This window comes from Oncorhynchus mykiss, chromosome 7 (genome assembly GCF_013265735.2).
Source record: "Oncorhynchus mykiss isolate Arlee chromosome 7, USDA_OmykA_1.1, whole genome shotgun sequence".
In the NCBI taxonomy this organism is placed as follows: Eukaryota; Metazoa; Chordata; class Actinopteri; order Salmoniformes; family Salmonidae; genus Oncorhynchus; species Oncorhynchus mykiss.
Window position 1 is genome coordinate 38,062,931 of NC_048571.1, and position 26,610 is coordinate 38,089,540.

A 26,610-nucleotide genomic window follows, 5' to 3' on the forward strand; every position below is an offset into this window, starting at 1 on the left:
AATTTTGTCCAAAATTAGGTTGTTGGTTTGGAGTTCTGATCTGGAGCAAAGGCCATGCTGTGGAGGGTAGCATCCTGCCGAAAAATCCAAGTTTATCTAACTCCAAATCTACCCTTCTGTAAAAAAAAAAAAAAAGCTCACATGCAGCCATCTCTCGCTCTCTCCCTTCTCTCACTGCTGACTGCAGGAACATCCACCAGAGCCGTTGCCAGAGAATTTAATGTTAATTTCTCTACCATAAGCCATCTCCAACTCATTGGCTGGGCCTGGCTCCCCAGTGGGTGGACCAATGCCCTCCCAGGCCCAGTCATGTGTAATCCAGATTAGGGCCTAATAAATCTATTTCAATTGACTGACTTCCTTATATAAACTGTAATTTAGTAAAATCTTTGAAATTGTTGCATTTACATTTATTTAACTGTATTTTATTGGATAAAAAAATAGTAGTAAAAGTAGTGTTTTCTCCATATCCCTTTTGCCATAGAAGTACGCATTGAGGGAAAAACCTGAAACTAACTATCAGAGGTTGTGATTTGAACACTTTACTGTACTAGAGGCACAATGAAAGGTTGATACAAGTTTGCATATACTCCTGAACCCAACAATCACCAAAGTATCTTTGTAAAACCTCTCAAAACACCACATTATTTCACTCTTTGTGCTACTTATCAGCATTCCTGTTTTCATTGCAAAGCATTCACGTATAACAAAAATCTTAAAGCATTCAGCTAATTTTCCTGATTATGCACTATGCTTCCCTGGAGATCTCATTCATATTGGTAATCAGGGACTGGGTTAAAGGTCAACTGTAGCCATTTTACCCTAATATCAAATTCCAGAAACAATTAAGTCTTACGGTGATGGGTGCACATTTAGTTTTTTTCCCCAAGCACTACACAGCTGATTCAAATAACCAACTCATCATCAAGCTTGGATTATTTGAATCAGCTATGTATTGCTTGGGCAAAACACTAAAAGTGCACCTGGGGACAGGGTTTGAGAAACCCTGGTCTGAGTTGGGGAGGGGAAAACTGTAAATGAGATGTTATTAACAGAGGTTTGGAACTCTTTAAAATCGGTCTATTAACTAATTTGCCGTATGGTGAAAACTACATCCCACAAAAACAGGCTGTAATTTCAGGTAGTCTTTCCAAAAGGCTCTTACACTAAAAAGTCATTCGCATTTTTCACAATTTTACAGTATTATTCCAACCGCAGGGTGGAAATATTATAAAACACAGGAATATCACAACTGCACTGGGCCTTTATACAAAAATCTCTGTAAAATGATGGCACTTGTTTCCACTCCACCATTTGGCTCCAAGCCTACCATTGTACCATGGCATTACAATACACACTTAGACAATATTCCCTAATATTACAGACTTTATTCATTAAGAAGTACAAAGAGTGAAACCCATACATTTCAGAGACTTATTAAAAATACCAGAGATATAAAACATTTCCACCACATGTAAACATTATAGCTGTGTTTGTGGCCTTTGCTCTACTTCTCTCTCTCCAACTTGAAAATAAAACTATAAAACACTGTAGGAGTACAGTCAGTGTGGGGTTGGGGGGGGGGGGGGGGGGGGGGGGGGGGGGCGGAGGAGGAGTCTGAGGAGTTGGTGTGGCAGGTAAGAGGGGGGGGGGGGCTAAGGCTGTAGCAGTCAGGTTGTAGACGTACACGTACTCTCTTCAGCTAGCAATTTTTTCAATCTCATCCAGATCATCTGTGTCCAGCTTCTCAATTTTCTTATCTGTGGATGATGGGGAATAAGGATTAGGTCATTCTAAAGACTATTGTCTTATGGAGAGAAAAAAACAACATGTTATATCAAAAGAAAATGGATGACTAGCTAAACTGGATAAATCTCTGCAGTGGACGTATTCTAAAGTTGTTATTTTGTTCTTGGTTGATAATTCATTATTTCTGTGTCATATAGCATGCAGAAATTAATATAGAGAAATATTGCACAACATAGCATTTCCATCGTGACTTACTGAAGTGATCCTGGATCTTGTTGAGGACATTCATGCTGAACTTGCTGTCCACCATGTTGATGGCCAATTCCCTCTTCCCAAAACGACCTGTGCGGCCAAGCCGGTGCAGGTACGTCTCATTGTCTGGGTCACCGTCTCTGTCCACCGGCAGGTCAAAGTTTAGCACCACGGAAACCTGCTCCACGTCGATACCTGGAGGGAAGGTCAGAAAGACAGATGAGAACGGGTGGATGGCCAGATCATTTGGCGCCGACAGATAGGGCTGCTGTGCTTCTAGTTCTTAGGATTTTTTTTTTTTTTTTGTGTTATTTCTTACATTATTAGCCCATATTTTTTTGTGTTATAACATACAGCTGGAAATAACTTTTGGATATCAGAGAGGCGGCTACTCACCAGAATTACGATAAGGAATAGGACTTTCCCAAATCAGATCCTTTGTTAGTATCCCCCAGGGCAATTGAACTGATTCCAGAAGCTGACCAAAAACACCGCCGGCAGAGGAGAGATACTCAGAGTGGAATTCTAGTCCGACTCAGGTGGTGCACACACCACCCACCGCTTCCGAGTATATTACTCGCTAATGTTCATTCTCTGGATAATAAAGTTGACGAGCTCAGGGCGAGGTGTGATAACAGAGAAACTCAAGTCCTTCTGCTCACCCGCCCGAGAATACCTCAAATGCCGACCGTATTACTTCCCAAAATAATTATCTTTGGTTAGGGTCGCAGCCATTCATATTCCCCCTCAAGTCGATACCATGACGGCCCTCAACTTCACTGGACTTTGTGCAAACTGGAAACTACATATCCTGAGGCCTCATTTATTGTAGCTGGTGATTTTAACAAAGGAAATCTGAGAAAAACGCTACTGAAGTTCTATCAGCACATTGACTGTAGTACTCGAGCTGTTAAAACACTCGACCGCTGCTACTCCAACTTCTGGGATGCCTACAAGGCCCGACCTCCCTTCGGCAAATCTGATCACGAGTCCATTTTGCTCCTCCCTTCCTATAGGCAGAAACTCAAAGCAGGAGGTACCTGTGCTAAAGTCTATTCAACTCGTCTGACCAATCGGAATCAACACTTCAAGATTGTTATGATTCCGAAGACTGGGATATGTTCTGGGTAGCCTCTGAGAATAACATTGACAAATACACTGATACGATTGGTGAGTTTGTGTGTGAAGTGTATAGGACATGTTGTAACCACTGTGACTATTTAAAACCTACCCTAACCATAAACTGTGGATAGAATTGGGGCAAATATTTTCCCTCATAATCCTGGACTATCGGACCACCATTTTATTACGTTTGCAATCGTAACCAACCAAGGAGCATCAAAAGTCGTGCTATAAATTCTGAGACAAACCAAAGATTCCTTGATGCCCTTCCAGACTCCCTCTGCCTACCCAAGGACATCAGAGGACAAAAATCAGTTAACCACCTAACTGAGGAACTCAATTTAACCTTGCACAATACCGTAGATGCAGTTGCACCCCTAAAAACATTTGTCATAAGAAACTAGCTCCCTGGTATACAGAAAATACCCGAGCTCTGAAGCAAGCATCCAAAAAATTAGAACGGAAATGGTGCCACACCAAACAGTCTTCCGACTTGCTTGGAAAGACAGTACCGTATCGAAGAGCCCTCACTGCTGCGCGATCATCCTATTTTTCTAACCTAATTGAGGAAAACAAGAACAATCCAAAATTTATTTTTTGATACTGTCGCAAAGCTAACTAAAAAGCAGCATTCCCCAAGAGAGGATGGCTTTCACTTCAGCAGTAATAAATTCATGAACTTCTTTGAGGAAAAGATCATGATCATTAGAAAGCAAATTATGGCCTCCTCTTTGAATCTGCGTATTCCTCCAAAGCTCAGTTGTCCTGAGTCTGCACAACTCACAACCTAGGGAGACACTCAAGTTTTTTAGTACTATATCTCTTGACAATGATGAAAATAATCATGGCCTCTAAACCTTCAAGCGGCATACTGGACCCTATTCCAACTAAACTACTGAAAGAGCAGCTTCCTGTGCTTGGCACTCCCATGTTGAACATAATAAACAGCTCTCTATCCACCGGATGTGTACCAAACTCACTAAAAGTGGCAGTAATAAAGCCTCTCTTGAAAAAGCCAAACCTTGACCCAGAAAAAAAAAATATATATATATATACAGTGCCTTGCGAAAGTATTTGGCCCCCTTGAACTTTTCGACCTTTTGCCACATTTCAGGCTTCAAACATAAAGATATAAAACTGTATTTTTTTGTGAAGAATCAACAACAAGTGGGACACAATCATGTAGTGGAACGACATTTATTGGATATTTCAAACTTCTTTAACAAATCAAAAACTGACAAATTGGGCGTGCAAAATTATTCAGCCCCTTTACTTTCAGTGCAGCAAACTCTCTCCAGAAGTTCAGTGAGGATCTCTGAATGATCCAATGTTGACCTAAATGACTAATGATGATAAATACAATCCACCTGTGTGTAATCAAGTCTCCGTATAAATGCACCTGCACTGTGATAGTCTCAGAGGTCCGTCAAAAGCGCAGAGAGCATCATGAAGAACAAGGAACACACCAGGCAGGTCCGAGATACTGTTGTGAAGAAGTTTAAAGCCGGATTTGGATACAAAAAGATTTCCCAAGCTTTAAACATCCCAAGGAGCACTGTGCAAGCGATAATATTGAAATGGAAGGAGTATCAGACCACTGCAAATCTACCAAGACCTGGCCGTCCCTCTAAACTTTCAGCTCATACAAGGAGAAGACTGATCAGTGATGCAGCCAAGAGGCCCATAATCACTCTAGATGAACTGCAGAGATCTACAGCTGAGGTGGGAGACTCTGTCCATAGGACAACAATCAGTCGTATATTGCACAAATCTGGCCTTTATGGAAGAGTGGCAAGAAGAAAGCCATTTCTTAAAGATATCCATAAAAAGTGTTGTTTAAAGTTTGCCACAAGCCACCTGGGAGACACACCAAACATGTGGAAGAAGGTGCTCTGGTCAGATGAAACCAAAATTGAACTTTTTGGCAACAATGCAAAACGTTATGTTTGGCGTAAAAGCAACACAGCTGAACACACCATCCCCACTGTCAAACATGGTGGTGGCAGCATCATGGTTTGGGCCTGCTTTTCTTCAGCAGGGACAGGGAAGATGGTTAAAATTGATGGGAATATGGATGGAGCCAAATACAGGACCATTCTGGAAGAAAACCTGATGGAGTTGAATAATTTTGCACGCCCAATTTGTCAGTTTTTGATTTGTTAAAAAAGTTTGAAATATCCAATAAATGTCGTTCCACTTCATGATTGTGTCCCACTTGTTGTTGTTTCTTCACAAAAAAATACAGTTTTATATCTTTATGTTTGAAGCCTGAAATGTGGCAAAAGGTCGCAAAGTTCAAGGGGGCCGAATACTTTCGCAAGGCACTGTATATATATATTTTTTTTTTCTGGGTCAGCTTTTTCAAAAATGTTTTGAGAGGAATGGGAGATTCGATATAGGCCTATATATATATATATATATATATATAACATTTTTGAAAAAGCTGTTTCGCAGCAACTCAATGCCTTCCTGAAGACAAACAATGTATACGAAATGCTTCAGTCTGGTTTTAGACCCCATCATAGCACTGAGACTGCACTTGTGAAGGTGGTAAATTACCTTTTAATGGCGTCAGACCGAGGCTCTGCATCTGTCCTCATGCTCCTAGACCTTAGTGCTGCTTTTGATATCATCGATCACCACATTCTTTTGGAGAGATTGGAAACCCAAATTGGTCTACACGGACAAGTTCTGGCCTGGTTTAGATTTTATCTGTCGGAAAGATATCAGTTTGTCTCTGTGAATGGTTTGTCCTCTGACAAATCAACTGTAAATTTCAGTGTTCCTCAAGGTTCTAGGACCACTAAGGTTTTAGGACCACTATTCTTTTCACTATATATTTTACCTCTTCGGTATGTCATTTGAAAACATAATGTTAACTTTCACTGCTATGCCGATGACACACAGCTGTACATTTCAATGAAACATGGTGAACCCCCAAAATTGCCCTCGCTGGAAGCCTGTTTCAGACATAAGGAAGTGGATGGCTTGAACATCTTGGCCATGTTCTGTTATAATCTCCACCCGGCACAGCCAGAAGAGGACTGGCCACCCCTCATAGCATGGTTCCTCTCTAGGTTTCTTCCAAGGTTTTGGTCTTTCTAGGGAGTTGTTCCTAGCCACCGTGCTTCTACACCTGCATTGCTTGCCATTTAGGGTTTTAGGCTGGGGTTCTGTACAGCACTTTGTGACATCAGCTGATGTAAGAAGGGCTATATAAATACATTTGATTTGATTCATACCAGGCTGTGTCAGAGGAAGGCCCTATTATGTGAAAGACTCCAGCCACCTTAGTCATAGACTGTTCTCTTCGCACGGCAAGCGGTACCGGAGCGCCAAGTCTAGGTCCAAAAGGTTTCTTAACAGCTTCTACCCCCAAGCCATAAGACTCCTGAACAGCTAATCAAAGGGCTACCCAGACCCCTCTTTTACACTGCTGATACTCTGTCTATAATCTATGCATAGTCACTTTAACTCTACCTACATGTATATATTACCTCAACTAACCGGCGCCCCCGCACATCGACTGTACCGGTACCCCCTGTATATAGCCTCCACATCGACTCTGTACCGGTACCCCCTGTATATAGCCTCCACATTGACTCTGTACCGGTACCCCCTGTATATAGCCTCCACATTGACTCTGTACCGGTACCCCCTGTATATAGCCTCCACATTGACTCTGTACCGGTACCCCCTGTATATAGCCTCCACATTGACTCTGTACCGTTACCCCCTGTATATAGCCTCCACATTGACTCTGTACCGGTACCCCCTGTATATAGCCTCGCTTGTTATTTTACTGCTGCCGTTTCATTATTTTTTTCTTTATTTTCTATATTACTTATCACTTAGTTTTTTATTAAGGGCTTGTAAGTAAGCATTTCACTGTTGTATTCAGGTGCATGTGACAAATACAATTTGATTTTAACATTTAAAAAAAAGGTAGTGTACACAATAGTTTCCCAAGTAGAGATAGACCTGTGTAATGAATCAGTCTACTACAGCCATGTGCAGGAGTCAGAGTTGCTCTTGTATGACTACCTTAACTGAAAGTCTTTCTCTAAAAGAGCTCTCAGGTCTATGTGTTCTGATGCATGTCTGTATTGTCCCTCAGTGAGTCCTATACTGTAGACAATTTCCACATACAGATCATTCAATTCAGTTAAATGCATTCAAAGCTCCCATTAGTATGGTTGCTTGAGTAACCTCTGGCGCAGACGTTGTTGGTGACCAGGACCTTCTCCCTTCCTTCTCTGAAGCGGTCGATGACAGCAGCTCTCTGCTCCACCTGCATCTCCCCACTGAGCAGCGCCACCTGGTGGCCCTCCCGGGACAGCTCACCTGCCAGCCAGCCCACAGCCTTGTCTGAGGGAGGACAGAGAAGGGGGATAAAGTATACTGAGAGGAACACCACATACCAAATCAACCCCCTACCCACTTGAAACTGCTCCCCTAGCCCGTTGTGTAGATCTGAGATTATCAAATAGGTGTAAGCAATATGGTAATACTGCTTACATTATTTTACAATTTTCAGATTTAAAGCTTGGCAGTTGGGATTGAAAATGCCCTGATTCCACATCCCTTATCTGAGAATAAATAAAATACATTGTGTGTGTTTGAGATCGACTACATTGCCGACAGACAGCTCCGAATCACTGATCTACAAATCACCTTGCTTCCCAAATAACTACTCATCATGTGATAACGATTCGTGGTTCTGCACCTGCAAACGTCCAGATGACTCGCCCCGAATAACTCCTCTTAAATCACATGACAGAAGATCATGGCCTGAGCAATGGTGATGGCCCCGTAGATGTCGCAGAGGGCCATGAACTTCTCCTCTTTGCTGTGACAGACGACGTAGTACTGCTTGATGGTGTCCTGCGTCCCCTCTTCCCTCTTCAGCTTGATGATGTTGGGGGTCTGGGACGACGCGCTGGGCAAAGTTCCACACCATCTCCTCAAACGTGGCAGAGAACAGGAGAATCGAACACTGTTTGGGTAGCGTCCTAAAATACAGAGCGCAAGAGGGGGGGGGGGGGGGGGGGGGGTCAGGGGGGTGTGTTTTTTTGTTTGTTGGCAATCAACTCAGACACTGGAGAAGTTGTTCATTGGTGAGCTTGGTGCGGTATTTGTTTTTAAAAGAAGTTAATTGTGGAGAAGACTGATTCACAGCTGTATGTGGAGCCAAACATGGTCAGGATGTAGAGTGCCAGTTTCTTGAGAACAGGGACATCAGCTGCAGGTAGCAATCTTTCCCCAAAAGGTTACAAAGTTAAATCACCAGCCTGCTCCTTCAAAGCCACATTCTTTTGCAGCTCAATCAACTCCATTTGCAGTGATGCAACACCTACCAATCTGAAGAACTGTTTTGCTTCTTCTGACAACTTTGTCATATTTGTGACCAAGAAGTGGTCCTGGATGAGCAGCAGCAGTACTATTCCAATAGTGAAGTCATCAAAGCGAGCCATGAAGTTATCCATTAGCTTCTGGATGAAATCAACACGGTTGGAAACACCTTTGTCTCCCTGCATTTACACCAGAAGATTTGGGAAGTGGACAAGTAAGTTCTCCTGGAGATCATTCTTGAAAAGCTCCAATTTCTTCTGGAAAGCCAGGACTGCCGTTATATCATACACTGTGTCGTCCCATCCCTGCAGATTAACATTCAGTTGATTAGCGGTGTGATGTAATGTCTGTCAAAAATGCAACTGTTTCCATCTTCTCCTCATCTTCCAAAAACTCAGAAAACTGAGTTGCCTGGTCACTCTTTCTCTCGGAGTAAAACAAAAGCTTTGATTTCCTTCCCAAAAGGCCCACAAGAGTTCCAAAACCCTGCCGTTGCTGAGCCATCTGACATTGCGCAGTAGTAAGTCCTCAAAACTGGCATTGGCCTCTGTCAGAATGCCTCGCAGCAGTTGATGTTTCTCTCAAAATGTTGACCAGTTTAATCATCGTTGTCATGACCTCAAGAATATTATTATTTTCCCAGACTGGCACATAGGACCGATTGATGAATGATGCAGTGATATGTCAGGTCAGGGTGGTCCTCTTTCAAATGTGCAACCAGTACCCTTATTCTTCCTATCATGGCTGGAGCGTCATCTGTGGTGATGGAGACCACAGACTTCAGATCTATCCCCCTTTGTCATTATCCCTTTGATGGCCTCATGGATATCCTCTCCGCGCATCTGTGCTTCTAGATTTGTTAAGCCCAACAGCTCCTCACAGAATCCCTTCTTTGTTTCGTTATGAAATCTAACAAAACACCAGAAGCTGGGCATAATCAGTGTCATCTGTTGATTTAGCCACAGCTAATGAAATGCATGTTGCATTCTGAATGGCCTTCATCAAGATGTGAAGTTAAATCTTCAGCTAATATTTCAGTCCTCATTGTTGTGGAATCTGTCAGTGTGATTTGTTTGATATTCTCCCTGAGCTCATCTTTTTGTTTACCTTCAAGCAAGGTGTCAGCAACTTTACACATGCATTATTTTACAGTCTCAGTGTCTGAACATGTTTTTTGGTGTTTTCCCAAAACCCAAGTTATCCTCAGTGAAAAATCCATTGCACATTGTTGGGCTGTCAGGAAACTGACAAGGACTTTGGTGAACATCTCATATTGGGATTTGAGTTGGTTAATCTGGTTTGTTCTCACCTCAGTGTTCAGGGGATACATCTGATCCAATTTACTATGTCTGGGCTCATAATGGCACTTAACATTGGGACTTTTCACAAGAGCTAAGGACTCATATGTGCTAGTTTTGTGCTAGTTGCGGGGAGAATGAATACATGCTGTTCCATCCAATTGTCTTTGAAAATACGGTTTTCAGAGTCAACCTTTCTTTTTTACAAGCTATATTAACAAAGATACTGGTAACTAAGTTCCTTCTATCTGTGATATTAACGGTTGTGAACTACGGTCAAAACGTTGTTTCTTTCCGTCTACCTGTCCCAAGATTCCGCAGAGGATATTTGGATTGATGTAATTGCGTATGACGCGGTTTCTTGTATTTGCATATAACTACTCGATTGGATTAGACGGGGCACTAGTAGTAGGTGGCCGTTGCTTGGAGAGAGAGTAAGAAAGAGAGGTTGCGGAGTTAAAGAGAGCGCTGCGCCCGGTAGATTTTTTTTTTAAAGCCGTCTAAAAATAATTTATTAACTTTATGTATCAAAATGCGATCCGGGTCCGGTTTGGATTGACCCTTCTCTGGGCCCGGACCCGGATCCGGATCGCAGTCCACCAGTTGAGTTTGGCTCTTCTAAAACATCCCATTGTGACATCATCACTAATATACACTTTAAACAATGTAACTTTTGACACATCAGCTACTTTGACCACTTCGCAATCAACTTAGACAAAAAGTTAAAGCATATGAAATCTTCCTGTATTTCTCTGCTATACAAATCTGAAATATTAACAGAATTATCTGATACCAATAAAACTTTACAGCTGTTTAAGTAACACGGCATGAACAACATTTTATCTAACTTTTTAGAGGGTATGACATCTTCGTATATTTCTTTCAAATCTGTTTGCAGAACAAATATATATCAGCTACAATAGATCTGTTTTAACACATTTATTTCCAAAACAACTGCTGTTTTGACCACTCCCCCAACAAGTCAGACAAAGACTTAGAGTATGAAATCTTCATATACTGCTATTCAAATCTGGTTTGAACAAAAAATATATTCTACCAATAAAAAGTTAACTGTTTGTAGGAGTTTAGAGTAACAAACAAAAGCTAGCTAACAGCCCCCTTATGTCTCATCATTATGCAGCCCAAACAGAGCTGTTGCTATGGATACTCACACAAACTTAGAGGGTATGACATCTTGGTCTATTTCTGTGTTATTAAAATCTGGAACAGAATCTAGAACATAATTATTCTACCAATAACAGCTGTTTGTCAGAGTTTAGAGTGACGAAAAGCAGTTAGCCAACTAACACCTCTCTTTATGTCGCTTCATTGAGTAGAGCAAATTGCACCGTTGCTATGGATATATCAATGCATTTCGGATGGCAAAAAGGTCCATACACTAGAAAAAAAAAGACATCCAATTCTCGACCTCTCCTCATTCACCATCAACTCCAAACCAATGCTGAGACGTTCAGACTGACTTTACTTAGATTATGGTATCAAAAATCTTTTGACAAGCAGACACTTTTTGAACTAAAACCATTTAAAATTTGCATAAATTAACCTGGATTTTTATTTTATACTAGCATTTTCCAACCTCTTTTAAGAGACAGTAAAGGACTAAGTAATAGACTTACGTTTGTTTCCTCTGATGGCGTAGACTAGTTTGACCTCTGAGGAGTACTTCCCCATCTGCTCAATGACCTTCCCTGTCTGTAGGGCCAGCTCATAAGTGGGAGACACACAGACACTAGGGGAGAGGAGAGAGGAAGGTGTTAGATAAAAGTGGTATTAAACATCTCACCTGCTAACGCCCAAAATATGCCACTATGAACAATGGAGACACACCCATGCAGTCTTGCCCCTTTACACATGGGTCATGTTCATTAGGCGCGTTTGGACGTACTACCTGGAACTGTGTGTCCTAATGAATATGACACAGAGAGGTCAGGGTTCAGAGGTCAGACTCACCTGAGGAAACTTGTTGTTGGGGTCGACGTGACTGAGCATGGCCAGGACAAAAGCAGCCGTCTTAAATGGGGAAGAGCAAGAGAGTGAGGGAGGTAGACTCTTGGTAGTGATCTCATGTTTTAACTCAAATCTAGAGGAAGCTCTCTGTAAACTCACGGTTCTGCGAGCATCAAGGGTAAAGCATTCTCTTGGATTTTGGAGGGGCGGTTGAAGCCCACGGCATATACTCCCTGAAGCAGCTGAGGTTTACTGTGAGGACGGTAAGGGGTGAAAGGACACAGTGGATATTAAAGGCCAAGTACAGTCAAAAACATGGATTTTCTTCTGTTTTATATATTTCCACACTATGAGGTTGGAATAATTCTGTGAAATTGTGAAAATGATAATGCACTTTTAGTGTAAGAGCGGTTTGAAAACACTGCTTGAAATTTCAGCCTGTTTTGGTGGGATGGAGTTTACCTGCCTAGCGACATTACCAGGCGGTATAGCTAAATAGACCAATAACAAAGTCTACGTTTCAAACACCCTCGTCCACTTACCCTCGCCTTATGCCCTTGGGGGAATCCCCACGGCCATATTTGTCATCGGTCCAAATGATTAGCCAAGCAAGGGAAGTTTGCAGCGTAAGACCCTCAGCCCTCGTTTTGAAATGGAGTTCGCGAGTGTACAATTATGTTCACTTCGGAGCCTGAAACGCCCCATAATTCAATTTGCGATGATTGTACATCCGCTAAGAAAAGTCCACCAAAACTTAAAACGTCAACGTCGATAATGGAGTCAACTTTTTAGAAAAGTAAAAAACGAATGTAAATAAGTTTGAAATTGTGCTACTAATGCACAAACAGGTCTCATAAAAGTAATGATGTTTTTGTTCGGTTTGCTTTTGGAAATTGGAGAAATATAACAGGTTCCTTCTTCAGAAGTAGCTAGGCAGGCTAACCTTAGCTAGCATATGAATTAGCTAACTATCATACAGTAGGCATATATTAATAATGCTATAGTTAATATAAGTAGACATGCAATCATAATTGACTGCAGCGCATATAAAGCACCCACAAGGGCGGTCCATTTAAAATTAATTCCTCCCTCCCTCGCCCTGCAAGTGTAAACTCGTCAGACGTCATCAGAAGTGTCCACTTAATTTGAGGGCTGAGGGGAGACGGTGTGCCTGTTAAGTGTTTGGAATGCAGCCAATGAGTTTCAAACCTAGTTCAGGTTACATACAGTGCCTTGCGAAAGTATTCGGCCCCCTTGAACTTTGCAACCTTTTGCCACATTTCAGGCTTCAAACATAAAGATATAAAACTGTATTTTTTTGTGAATAATCAACAACAAGTGGGACACAATCATGAAGTGGAACGACAGTTATTGGATATTTCAAACTTTTTTAACAAATCAAAAACTGAAAAATTGGGCGTGCAAAATTATTCAGCCCCCTTAAGTTAATACTTTGTAGCGCCACCTTTTGCTGCGATTACAGCTGTAAGTCGCTTGGGGTATGTCTATCAGTTTTGCACATTGAGAGACTGAATTTTTTTCCCATTCCTCCTTGCAAAACAGCTCGAGCTCAGTGAGGTTGGATGGAGAGCATTTGTGAACAGCAGTTTTCAGTTCTTTCCACAGATTCTCGATTGGATTCAGGTCTGGACTTTGACTTGGCCATTCTAACACCTGGATATGTTTATTTTTGAACCATTCCATTGTAGATTTTGCTTTATGTTTTGGATCATTGTCTTGTTGGAAGACAAATCTCCGTCCCAGTCTCAGGTCTTTTGCAGACTCCATCAGGTTTTCTTCCAGAATGGTCCTGTATTTGGCTCCATCCATCTTCCCATCAATTTTAACCATCTTCCCTGTCCCTGCTGAAGAAAAGCAGGCCCAAACCATGATGCTGCCACCACCATGTTTGACAGTGGGGATGGTGTGTTCAGCTGTGTTGCTTTTACGCCAAACATAACGTTTTGCATTGTTGCCAAAAAGTTCAATTTTGGTTTCATCTGACCAGAGCACCTTCTTCCACATGTTTGGTGTGTCTCCCAGGTGGCTTGTGGCAAACTTTAAACAACACTTTTTATGGATATCTTTAAGAAATGGCTTTCTTCTTGCCACTCTTCCATAAAGGCCAGATTTGTGCAATATACGACTGATTGTTGTCCTATGGACAGAGTCTCCCACCTCAGCTGTAGATCTCTGCAGTTCATCTAGAGTGATTATGGGCCTCTTGGCTGCATCACTGATCAGTCTTCTCCTTGTATGAGCTGAAAGTTTAGAGGGACGGCCAGGTCTTGGTAGATTTACAGTGGTCTGATACTCCTTCCATTTCAATATTATCGCTTGCACAGTGCTCCTTGGGATGTTTAAAGCTTGGGAAATCTTTTTGTATCCAAATACGGCTTTAAACGTCTTCACAACAGTATCTCGGACCTGCCTGGTGTGTTCCTTGTTCTTCATGATGCTCTCTGCGCTTTTAACGGACCTCAGACTATCACAGTGCAGGTGCATTTATACGGAGACTTGATTACACACAGGTGGATTGTATTTATCATCATTAGTCATGTAGGTCAACATTGGATCATTCAGAGATCCTCACTGAACTTCTGGAGAGTTTGCTGCACTGAAAGTAAAGGGGCTGAATAATTTTTCACGCCCAATTTTTCAGTTTTTGATTTGTTAAAAAAGTTTGAAATATCCAATAACTGTCGTTCCACTTCATGATTGTGTCCCACTTGTTGTTGATTCTTCACAAAAAAATACAGTTTTATATCTTTATGTTTGAAGCCTGAAATGTGGCAAAAGGTCGCAAAGTTCAAGGGGGACCGAATACTTTCGCAAGGCACTGTATCCCTCCATTAGGCTCGTCCAATTAGGCCCCTCCCGCAGACCACTCCAAGACAGTCTTAAAGTTAGAAAGTTATTGCTTGAGAAATTGCTCATTGCTAAGCAGATATTGGCTTTTTTATTTTTTATTTTAATTGAAAACAATCACAGTAAGGTACTTAATTGTTACCCAGAAATGATTTGATAGAGATAGAGTTAAAAAATAAAAAAATGGCTGCATTGGCGCTTTAAAGAGAGAAAAGGAGACAGGGCACCATGGGAAAAGCACATTGGTTGTGTTCAATAAGACTCGCAACTGAAAATGTTTTAAAATATTTTGCAACAGAGAGCAAAAATAAATATTTTTGTAGGGGGGACAAGTTCATTTCAGGTATTCCGTGTCAGTTTCAGTCAGTTTCCTTCCATTTGATGCCTAATAAACACCACCCCTGTATGTGCACTCTTGACTGGACAGTTTGTAGCATAGCTGGGCAGTTTGTAGCATTACTTACAGCCGCAGCTCCACAAATTATTTTACGGACTAGAGTGGAGAGTTAGGATCCCGCTGAAGGACCTCGATTTGTTGTGTTCACTAGATTACTGCGTATCAACTTATTCAACAACGACTGTGCCGCCTTGTCATCTAAGGAACATACAATACACCAGAAGAGATGTCAGTTTGGACATGCTGTTACAAGTTCAAGTACAAGAACAGAACAGTACTTTGACAACATAGAACATTTCCATAAACATCTGATCATTGAAGGCGACCCAGGCTCTCTGTCAAAGTAAACTTAAGCGTACTATAAATAAGTCACCGTATTCTGTGAGGCCAAGCTGTAATGGTCTGTTGTCTTGGTTGTGCCCACCTTTGTCGTCTTTCTCCTCTGTTTTGTTTCCCTCGCCTCCTTCCATCTTTGCAGGCGTTGAAGCACTTGCTGCTGCGGTTGTTGTTGTCGTGCTTGCTGCGTCTGTGTGGGTTCAATATGTTATGTGTTAGCTTGTATTCTCAGGACAAAGTATACATTTTAAAATAAAATATGTTTATAGACCTAAGGCGGCTGAGAACCTATCTTGTCTTTGATTTGCAGGCTACCAATCTAGGAAACAAAAACCTTGAATGTTTTTGGGGACGTGCAAGAATTTTGATTATGTTGTACTATACTTGTCATTTCAGGTGCACCCTTTCAATTACAAACAAAGAATGATTGCTGGCTTTGACTTGGTTCTCGGGAGCCCCATTGGAGTCATGAGAAGGGCTAACTTTGACTCAAAACAACTGACAGCCAAGTGCACTGACAGATCGATGAGTGGGTAAACGTCAACCACTGATTTCACACACGCATGCCCGGCCACTTCGGAATCTTCAGCTCCCTGGACAGATGACACGCTCGTGAACATGTCGCGAGAAGCAATAATTGTAATCTAGTACGAAATCAAAGTGTGTCATAAGCTTAATGGCATGCATTACCATCAAAAACAAACCACTTGTTACTAGTTGATCTGGCTGGCCGAGTTAGAATGGTAACTCACTTGGTTAACTAGCTAGCGTTAGTCGTCGTGATGTTGATTTTTTAAGATTGAGGGAGTCTTTGAGTCATGCATACAATGTTCATTGCTTACAATACATTTAGGTAAGTTGACAGAGGACGCGGTAGCTAGAGAACTAGACGAAGTATAGGCAGGGGGACTAACATTTCGTCAAAAGCGCCGTTCGGGCTAGTGCTTACCGATTCCGCCGCGGCTTCTTGTTCGCCCACAGCCTGGGCCCAGGAGTCCGTTGCCATGATGTCAGCGGTTGTTCAGTCACCACCGGGACCCCTCTAGTTTCAACACCGAACAGACAACTGAGCTAGGAAAGTGTTTCCAAAGTCTGAAAAATAAACTAATTGTACAATGACGTGCCGGGATTCGGGTCCAGACGGTTTCCACTAGTTACCACAGCCACAAAGTCCACATCGATTTTTGGTCTTCATTCACGGTTAGGTTTAATAAAATCTCATTTTAAGAAAAGTATTTGTAGAATTAGTTGGGTTGTATGACTTTGTGTCAGGTCAGTGGTAACTAGTGAGGACCGCTCTGGAATGCACCTGTGCGTCCGTAAAAAGGTCTGAATGGAGAATGAGACAAGAGCGAGCAAAATAGTTCCTCCCAACACCCAACTGGCACAAATAAAAGTGCATTCAAAACTATCTAATTATATGTTGTGCATTTACAAAAAAAACGCCCTTTCTGGGTAATATTATTGTATTTCCGATTGAGTTTTCTCAATACTTGCCGATGCGTTCAATAATTTATCTGCCGTAAAATATTTCTCACAATATGAAATACTTTACTCAGCCTTTAGATGTCGCCCTAAACATCCTGTCTTGGAAAACTGGGATAGTGGTTGCATTCAAGTCATTTCATAGATCTTAGGGAACAGTTTGCAACTATTTGCAGAGGAATCCATTCATAGCTCATGTAATGGCTGTGTCCAGTTATTTACAGACAGTCTATGGAATTGTGTTCTGAATTTACTCTTGTCTGGATGCAAGCAAGCCCAACGCCCTGACCCACAGAAGATAAGGGCACCTAAAGACCCTGTGCCCTGCCTGCCTGCCTGCCTGCCTGCCTGCCTGCCTGCCTGCCTGTCTCTCTCTCTCTCTCACACATACACTTTCTCTGTCTCTCTCTCTCACAAACTCTCTCTCTCTATCTCTGTGTGTTTGTGTGTCCAGCTGCATTGTCCAGACACAGCATTGATTAAACCCACAGAGAGCCAGAGGTCACCTCTTTGAAGCTTGACTTCCCTGCGGCTACTGCTGCTGCTTCATTACATGCAGAATTGATTTAACACCTTGCTTGGTCTCGTTCCACTGGGATGGATGGACAGAGACAGAGAGAGAAAGAGAGAGAGAGAGAAGGGATGGCTAGATGGATGGCGAGAGAGAGAGAGTGAAAGAGAAAGAAGAGGGAGATGTATACGATGACAGTGGCTTTGGATTGTGTTGAGGAAGACTATCTTGATCGTTGTTCCCATGTCACTCGTCGAGAGTGATCATCGGTGCATGTTGAGGTATCGGAGGAGGTGTGTGTGGGGACTTTCAGAGCTTTAGTTTGGAGATGCATTTATCAAGGCTTAAAAAGGAGTCTTGAGTTTATTGTTGCCTTACAAACGGCGGCTGCGCTGGAGGAGGTATCCATGGCAACCGAAAGTGTAAAAGTAAGGTTTAAGGTCCCCCGAGATTTTTGGAAGAGACAAAGAAGAAGTGCTACGCATAATCACATCAATGAAACTCAATGGTGTGTGTGTGCGTGTCTGTGCGTGCGTGTGTGCTTGTATATATTTCAATTTTTTTTTTTTACCAACAAGCAGGTTTGGCGTCAATTCCAATTTAGTTTTAAATTCCAATTCAATTCTTGAATTCACTCATGTAGTCGAGTATTTACGTTGAATTCAATTTCAACCTTCAACAGTCTTCAAGTTTTGGAATTGGAACTTAATTGGAATTGTAAAAACATTTTCAAAAATTCAAATTCAATATTTTTTACATTTCCAAGTTAATGGAATTAATGTACTTCGTATCAAACATTTACTGCAAGATTTGCTTTAAATCATTTTATTTCTATATTTCAAGTATAGCTAGGCAGTTTAAACAGTGATACGATCAGCCTGAAAGCCTGAGAGAATTGGAATTTGTGGAATTGTTGGGGATAATATTGAATTGGGAATTTAATTATTGGAATTGACCTAACATTGGAATTGAGAGGAATGGAATTGTCTCTGAATTCAAACACTGACTTGGAATTTGAATTGAATTAAATTGAATTCACAGGGAGAAGGAATTTATTTTGAATTTAATTGGTAAGTCTTGTACTTACAAGACTTACCAATTTACCACATCATCCACATACATCTAGTAGACTGTGTTTACCGTTACTGCAGGTACCAAACCATTGTCAATGTGACAACTATAGAGATAAGGTAGATATAGTTGTATATGTGACAGTACATTGTTTTCACAAATGTTGAGCTTCAAGCCTGTGTCTCTTCACTCAGATGCACTTTGGCTAAATCAATTTGACAGTTTTATTTTTTACCAGTGTCGAAGTCACATATTTACAGGTACCAAACCATGGTCAATATGGCAATAATACTATGATCAGGTTCCTTCACATCCAGATCCAGTCTTTACTGTTTCCTCAGTCCCATTGTGAAGGTGTTTGGCTGTTTGTGTGTCTGCTAATGAATGAGATCAAAGGGAGGCTGATCCTGTAAACTGGTTGCAGGTCCCTGTGGTCAGATAGCAGGGATTAAAGAAGATTCTCCTCCTCAGTCCTCATTTGCATCCCAATTGGTACCCTATTCCCTATGGGCCCTGGTTAAAAGTAGTGCACTATATAAGGGATAGGGTTCCATTTGGGACGCTCTACTGCTCTGTTCCTGGAAGACATTAACATGCAGTCCGTGCCCCCCCCCCCTCTCTTCCTCTATGTCTCTGTCTCCCTCTCTCTGTGCATCTCTCTCCCTCTTTCTATTTCTCTCTGCCTCCCTCAGAAAACATGCACACCCACGCCAGAATTAAAATGGTGATGCAGCACTTGTTTTCCGTCTTAGAGAGAGAGAGAGAGAGAGAGAGGAGAAAGAGAGAGAGATCAAGGCTGGTTGTTATTCCAGAGGCTTAGTGAGAGAAGTGAGCGGAGCATACTGGACATCACTACGGAATTACAATGGCGACACAACATCCCATAATAGAAGCATGTATTAGGGTTTTCACCACTATTCTTCACTGGGATGCATAGAGCATCGTTGCACACAGAAATGCATTGGATAGACTGGACATGATAGGGAGTCATTAATTACATTCCAAATGCCTTCTCTCTATCTGCTATGAACTTCTGAATGATGATGTGTCCCACAGTGAATACCAAGCATGTTCTTGGTTTACCCGACTGAGTGGCTTCTTGAACAGGGGAGCACTACTACGGTCCTTGAGGGCCGCTGTGTCTGCTAAGTTTCACTTCTCCCTTTGGAATAGTGACTGATTTAGACCTGGAAATCCAGGCAATATTTTGGGTTATTCGTAGCGTTAATGGATAAGATAGGTGCTAGGAACAAGATGAAAACCAGCTAGTTGATCATCCCTGGGTTAGTGGTTATCAGTCTTGCATTGGAACAAACTATTCTATAACGAATTTAATTTTATTAATTTTTTTAAATCAGGAAAATACAGTAGTTCTGGGGTTATGCAATGACTAGTTGTCCACTCCCTAATTTAGAGGGTTCTAGTGTAATGTCCAAGCAAAACGAGTCTGCAGGCTGGAGTTTCAGGGGTGAACTGAGCTGTTTCCCTCAATAGCTGGATCATGACATAACTCATGGGGCCAAATAGCTGCAGGTTCTTTGAAAACATTCAAGGTTTCTTTAACCTAGACCTAGTCCAAGTTGATGCTGTTGATGCTCCCGGCCTTGCTTTGTTTGTCAGGTTCATGGCCCCGCTTCAATGTCCTCCATCACTCAACAATTTTTAATTCCCTAATAATTTATTGATACTATACTGACAATCAAATTGCATATCAATAATGTAGAGCAGGGGTGTCAAACTCATTCCATGGAGGGCCTAGTATCTGCGGGCTTTTGGTTTTTCCTTTCAATGAAGTCCTAGACAACCAGGTGAGGGGAGTTCTTTACTAATTAGTGACCGTAATTCATCAATCAAGTACAAGGGAGGAGCGAAAATCCGCAGACACTCATCCCTCCGTGGAATGAGTTTGACACGTGATGTAGAGGGTTCAGTGTCGTCTTATAGCCGTGTTGATTCAAAATACTTGTCTGTTGTGCTCATCCATGCTTGCAGACATTGGCTTTGTCCCAAATGGCACCCTATTCCCTTATATAGTGCACTACTTTTGACCAGGGCCCTATGGGACGCTCTACTGCTCTGTTCCTGGGCCCTGGTCAAAAGTAATTAATTATGTAGGGCAGGGTTTAACAAACCCCTGGGTGCCCGTTTAGTTTTTTGCCCTAGCACTACACAGCTGATTCACATAATGAAAGAGTGACGATGAGTTGGTTATTTGAATCAGCTGTGTAGTGCTAGGGCAAAAACCTAAACATGCAACCAACTGGGGCCCAGGGAAAACCTGATGTAGGGAATGGTGTGCCACTTGGGATGCAGACATACAGTACAGTGAGCTATGTTTAGTTGCATGTGGTCTGTGGAAACAGCATGATTGTTATCTGCATCACTGAACTGAAGAGGAGACGAGCAGCAGCACATATAGCATCTAGAGCACGACAAAATGTTTATCATTCTCGGATTTTGTTTTTTCTTTTTGCAAGAGAGAATGATATATCGCATTGTGAAAGAGAGAAATTTTACAAACCCCGAACTACAAGCCATAATACAAAAAACTGATACAATTGATTAGAAGTGAAGTAAAAACAGAGCAACCATGACCAAGATTACATATTGAGAAAGAGTTGTAATGTTGTATCGAAAAACATGTCATATGTACATTATCTTAGTAGATGTACACTGTCCTTGGATCATGTCTCATCATCTATTTAAAGGTAGACTCAGGGATATGATGTAGATGCAGAAAGTAAACAGCATAGTGGGTCAATTTCCGCAACAACTAAGAGAGTTGAAGCGGCGAGGCTCAACTTTTCCGCTTTTTTGGTCCCCTTGCTCCCGTGCTGTGACAGCGTGAAGTGGACCCATGTGCAGATACTGTGTGTGATTGTGAGAGAGCGAAGTCTTGCATCTCGCTCATCTCAATATCTCCGGTGCTGCTCGTGGCAATGACATTTCCCTGAGACTAACTTTATTTCAATATTCAGCTCCTTTTTATTTATTTGTACATGTTGTATTGTATGCAAATGCGCCATTGCATTGTTATTCTCCAACTCCAAAGAGGACAACCAGCAACAACAGTTGGGAACGTGTGCTAATTTCATCCACATGATATACAAACAAAAAACCTCTCTCTAAGGCCTCACTGTCCTGTGTGTTTTGACGCAAGCCAATCACGCATGTAGGACAAATTAAGTGACCAATGGCGGATTTCCACCTAGGTCACCATGTTTTATTCAGGAAGCTCGGCACACGTACACAGTTACATGCCACTTCGCCCCGGGGCCCTATACACAATCCCTGATTTGGAATGCATCCCAAATGGCACCCTAGTCACTATACAGTGCACTACTTTGGACCAGAGCCCTATGGGTGGAAATGATCTCTGTGCATGAGGCCAGAAAGCATTCCGTTTTTTTTGTTTTTTTGTGGTGTTGTTGTGCAGCAAGCAGCCTGGTTTGGATATTGCTGATTGGGGGTGGGGATTTGGGAGTGGGTGGGGGGTAAAGTGGTGGTGGTGGAGGTCGCCGTTCAACGCAGGGGAGAATACAATCTGTGTGTTGGTGTGTGTCTGTGATAGCAGCTAACAGTAACGTGTTGCTGAGAAAGAGGGACAGAGAGAGATGCATATGATTCCTTATGCATGTTGGATGGACACCCACACTACCGTTCAAAAGTTAGGGGTCACTTGTCCATTTAAAATAACATAAAATTGATCAGAGATACAGTGTAGACATTGTTAATGTTGTAAATGGCTATTGTAGCTGGAAACGGCTGATTTGTAATGGAATATCTACACAGGCGTACAGAGGCCCATTATCAGCAACCGTCACTCCTGAGTTCCAATGGCACGTTGTTAGCGAATCCAAGTTTATAATTTTAAAAGGCCAATTTATCAATTGAAAACCCCTTTGCAATTATGTTAGCACAGCTGAAAACTGTAGTGCTGATTGAAGAAGCAATAAAACTGACCAGTCTCAATGTCAACAGTGAAGAGGCGACTCCGGGATGCTGGCCTTTTGCAGAGTTGCAAAGAAAAATACATATCTCAGACTGGCCAATGAAAATAAAATAATAAGATGGGCAGAAGAACACAGACACAGGAACACTGCCAAGAAGGCCAGCATCCCAGAGATGCCTCTTCACTGTTTTTTTATTTGACTTTTAATTAACTAAGCAACTCAATTAAGAACAAATTCTTATTTTCAATTACATCCTAGGAACAGTGGGTTAACTGCCTTATTCAGGGGCAGAAAAACATATTTACATAGCCTGGTTCCTCTCTAGGTTTCTTCCAAAGGTTTTGGCCTTTCTAGGGAGTTTTTCCTAGCCACTGTGCTTCTACACCTGCATTGCTTGCTGTTTGGGGTTTTAGGCTGGGTTTCTGTACAGCACTTTGAGATATCAGCTGATGTACGAAGGGCTATATAAATACATTTGATTTGATTTGATATTTTTACCTTGTCACCTCAGGGATTCGATCTTGCAACCTTTCGGTTACAAATCCAACGCTCTAACCACTAGGCTACCTGCCGCCCCAAATGTTGATGTTGAGAAACGTTGATGTTTGCGGGTACTATTTATGAAGCTGCCAGTTGAGGACTTGTGAGGCATCTGTTTCTCAAACTAGACACTCTATTGTACTTGTCCTCTTGCTCATTTGTGCACCGGGGCCTCCCACTCCTCTTTCTATTCTGGTTAGAGCCAGTTTGTGTTGTTCTGTGAAGGGAGTAGTACACAGCGTTTTACAAGATCTTCAGTTTCTTGGCAATTTCTCGCATGTAATAGCCTTAATTTCTCAGAACAAGAATAGACTGACGAGTTTCAGAAGAAAGTTTTTTGTTTCTGGCCATTTTGAGCCTGTAATCGAACCCAAAAATGCTAATGTTCCAGATACTCAACTAGTCTAAAGAAGGCCACTTTTATTGCTTCTTTAATCAGAGCACAGCTGAAAACTGTAGTTAACATAATCACAAAAGGGTTTTCTAATGATCAATTTGCCTTTTACCATGATAAACTTGGATTAGCTAACTGGAACACAGGAGTGATGGTTGCTGATAATGGGCCTCTGTACGCCTATGTAGATATTCCATAAAAAATCTGCAGTTTCCAGCTACAATAGTCATTTACATTAACAATGTCTACACGGTATTTCTGATCAATTTGATGTTATTTTAATGGACCATTTTCCTTTGCTTTTCTTTTTTTCTTTTCTAAGTGACCTCAAACTTTTGAACGTTAGTGTATGTCCATGCATATGTTCACATGAAAGAGCAACTAAGACATCACCATGTCTTAGTTGCTCTTTCATGTTAACATATGCATGGACATACACTAACGTTCAAAAGTTTGGAGTCTGTCACACACAGATCAATGCCACACACAGATCAATGCAGACATCTCTCCTTAAACTCCCAGAACATTGTATTATGCTAAAATATATATACTGTACACAGTATCTAAAAAGGATTGACGAATGCATGGGGATGGATGGAAAGCGATCAAGCAGCACAGTGTGAAAAAGAGCTCACAAGGAGAGGTGGAGATAGAGGGAGCAATGGAGAGATGGAAAAGGGAGATGGGAGAGATAGAGGTAGGAATAGAGAGGGGGAGGGGAGAGGGGGGACATGAGACATGTAGTGTTACAACAGCATTATTGTTACTGTGAAATAAGTTGGTTTATTAACATCTGCTTATGATGATGATGCCACATGCACCAAAATCGGGGCTTGCTAAAAAAAATCCTCTCCTCTTCTCTCGTAGTCAGTCGTTTCCCTCCAAAGGCTTCACAGCAACAAAGCAACAGTGCGAGAGAGCCTGGTAATGGTTGCCATGGCAACCATCCTGGTCGGTCTGAACCGACCGTTTCGCTGGTTGTCTGGCGCACGTTTCAACATATTGAGCCTATGCTCTCTGTTTCTCTCTCTACATCTTTCGACATCTCCCTCTCTCTTCCTATCTTTCCTCTCATCTCTATTTCTCTCTCTCTTTCTCTCCCGTCTATCTTTCTCTCCCCGTATACTTTTCTCTCCCCTTCTCCTCCTGTGAGATCACAGATTTCTTGGAAAACAGCAAGTTGTTTGACGATAATACAGATTGGTCTCCATCTGTCTGTCTCTTTCTCTCTCTGTCTCTGTCTTTCTCGCTTCTGTTCTAATGACATTGTTCAGTTTCATCTGTTAAAATAAAGGCGTGAGGAGGAGGGGGCGTCAGGCATGAGACAGAAACGTGTACTGGGTCTTTGGTTTCAGATTGGGAGCTGGTGCAGTAGGCTGCCAGAGAAAGAAGGAAACATGGGAAGAAGATGAAGTTGTGGATCAAAGTCATTGTTGAGTCATGCCATCTTCACTTCCTCCTGTGACAGAAGTCGGTAGCATATAGATTTCAAAACCGGTGTCACGTCCTAAGCTCAAATCTATTTTGGAATCTACCTGTGACAGAAACATGTAAAAACCCTGAACACAAACATAGCAATCTATTTTCATATACTACAAAAACATTTTTTAAAACTGACACACAACAGATACACAACAGAAAAACAATTTCCAACAGTAGCTAGGTTTCCATCCAATTGGCGACAGATTTTCAAGTGAGTATTTGAGAATCTGCATAAAGAAAATATGTGCATTTTCCCACCAGTGGTACACTACATGGCCAAAAGTATGTGGACACCTGCTCGTCAAAAACATCTCATTCCAAAATTATGGGCACTAATATGGAGTTGTTCCCCCCTTTGCTGCTACAACAGCCTCCACTCTTCTGGGAAGGCTTTCCATTAGATGTCGGAAAATTACTGCGGGGACTTGCTTCCATTCAGCCACAAGAGCATTAGTGGACTTCGCTTTGTGCATGGGGGCATTGTGATGCTGAAACAGGAAAGGGCCTACCCCCCAAACAGTTACCACCAAGTTGGAAACACAGAACCATCTCTAGAATGTCAAAACCGGTGTCATGCTGTAGCGTTAAGATTTCCCTTCACTGGAACTAAGGGGAATAGCCCGAATCATGAAAAACAGCCCCAGACCATTGAAAAGGTGGCATCCTATGACGGTGCCACGTCTGGGCTCTTCATTAAGGCCATTCTACTGCTAATGTTTGTCTATGGAGATTGGCTGTGTGCTCAATTTTATACACCTGTCAGCAATAGGTGTGTCTGAAATAGTGTCCACGCACTTTTGAATATATAGTGTATGTTTCCACCTAATGCGGGTTAAATAGCACTGCGTGATAAAGTAGTACACACAACATGTACTTTTTTCGCTTAAGTTTTCATGTACCAATTAAAAATCTAAAGTTCAATGTGTTTCCATCGCAATTTTCAGCTCTACCGATATTTGGGTCATAAAAACTGTTACATTGAATAGCAAATGTGCCTACTCTGGGCTTGGCACCTATGTTCTAGTCAACATCTCGCAGATACAGTGGGAGTAGGCTGTGCGGTTTGGCAAGTCTACATAATGAGATTATTATGGATAAACAGTCGAGTGTTGATCGTCATGTCAGGCCATCATTGATATTTACAGGAAAGCAGCATTAAGCTCATCACCGTGCACTTTCACTACCCTATGAAGTTTATCATGACCATTTTCCACGAGTCATAGTGGGAGGACCACACACCATATCATTGTGACTCCAAATTGACTTTGATATGATGGTTATTATATCAATATTTAAGGCATTTCCACCGCCATTTCCTGCTTAATACATTTTACTGACACAAAAAGATACCATGTCGAACGAACAAATTATCTGCCGGGCATTTAAAAAATTACAATGAAACTTCCTGTTTCAATCACAGCGTCGTGATTTTTAAAAATACGATATGACTTTATTCGCACAGAAACTGTGGATGGAAATGTGGTTGCTGACGTTCTAGAATACAGAGAATCAGACATAACATTCCTGGTACTCTTTAGGCACTAGATCCTGTTTTCCCCAATGTTCTTCCCGATCTCCCTGCTTATCAGTGGTCGCATGGTGTACTCCGAGCACTGACGATGCCTGACGATATGACGGGAGACTCCAACCTGAAACAGATGCAAATCTATCCTGGGTAATTTGCTGGGTCATATTTCCTGGGTAATTTGCATGCCACACACACAGGACCACACTGCACCACACCACATCCATTTACATACTAACCTGATGACGAAGGACAGTGTGGTTTTCCACCCTGTGGTTTTCACTCACTCCTTCACTGGCCTGGCCCC

At 41.9% G+C, this 26,610-nt stretch overlaps 1 protein-coding gene across 2 annotated transcripts; it reads right to left on the bottom strand.

The window, feature by feature from the left end:
* Nucleotides 1-358: 358 nt before the first annotated feature.
* LOC110527705 (ATP-dependent RNA helicase DDX19A) lies at nt 359-16,704 on the bottom strand. Of its 2 annotated transcripts, XM_021609159.2 has the most exons (8): nt 16,292-16,704; nt 15,431-15,532; nt 11,901-11,993; nt 11,745-11,804; nt 11,411-11,523; nt 7,333-7,491; nt 2,005-2,196; nt 359-1,760 (listed from the first exon to the last, which is right to left on the bottom strand). In XM_021609159.2, the coding sequence occupies exons 3-8, from the start codon at nt 11,912-11,914 to the stop codon at nt 1,699-1,701; spliced, it is 600 nt and encodes a 199-aa protein (XP_021464834.2). In that variant the 5' UTR covers nt 11,915-11,993; nt 15,431-15,532; nt 16,292-16,704; the 3' UTR covers nt 359-1,698. The 2 variants fall into 2 exon arrangements, with proteins under 2 accessions (XP_021464834.2, XP_036839090.1); XM_036983195.1 differs by lacking the exons at nt 15,431-15,532; nt 16,292-16,704 and adding an exon at nt 14,169-14,216.
* Nucleotides 16,705-26,610: the final 9,906 nt, after the last annotated feature.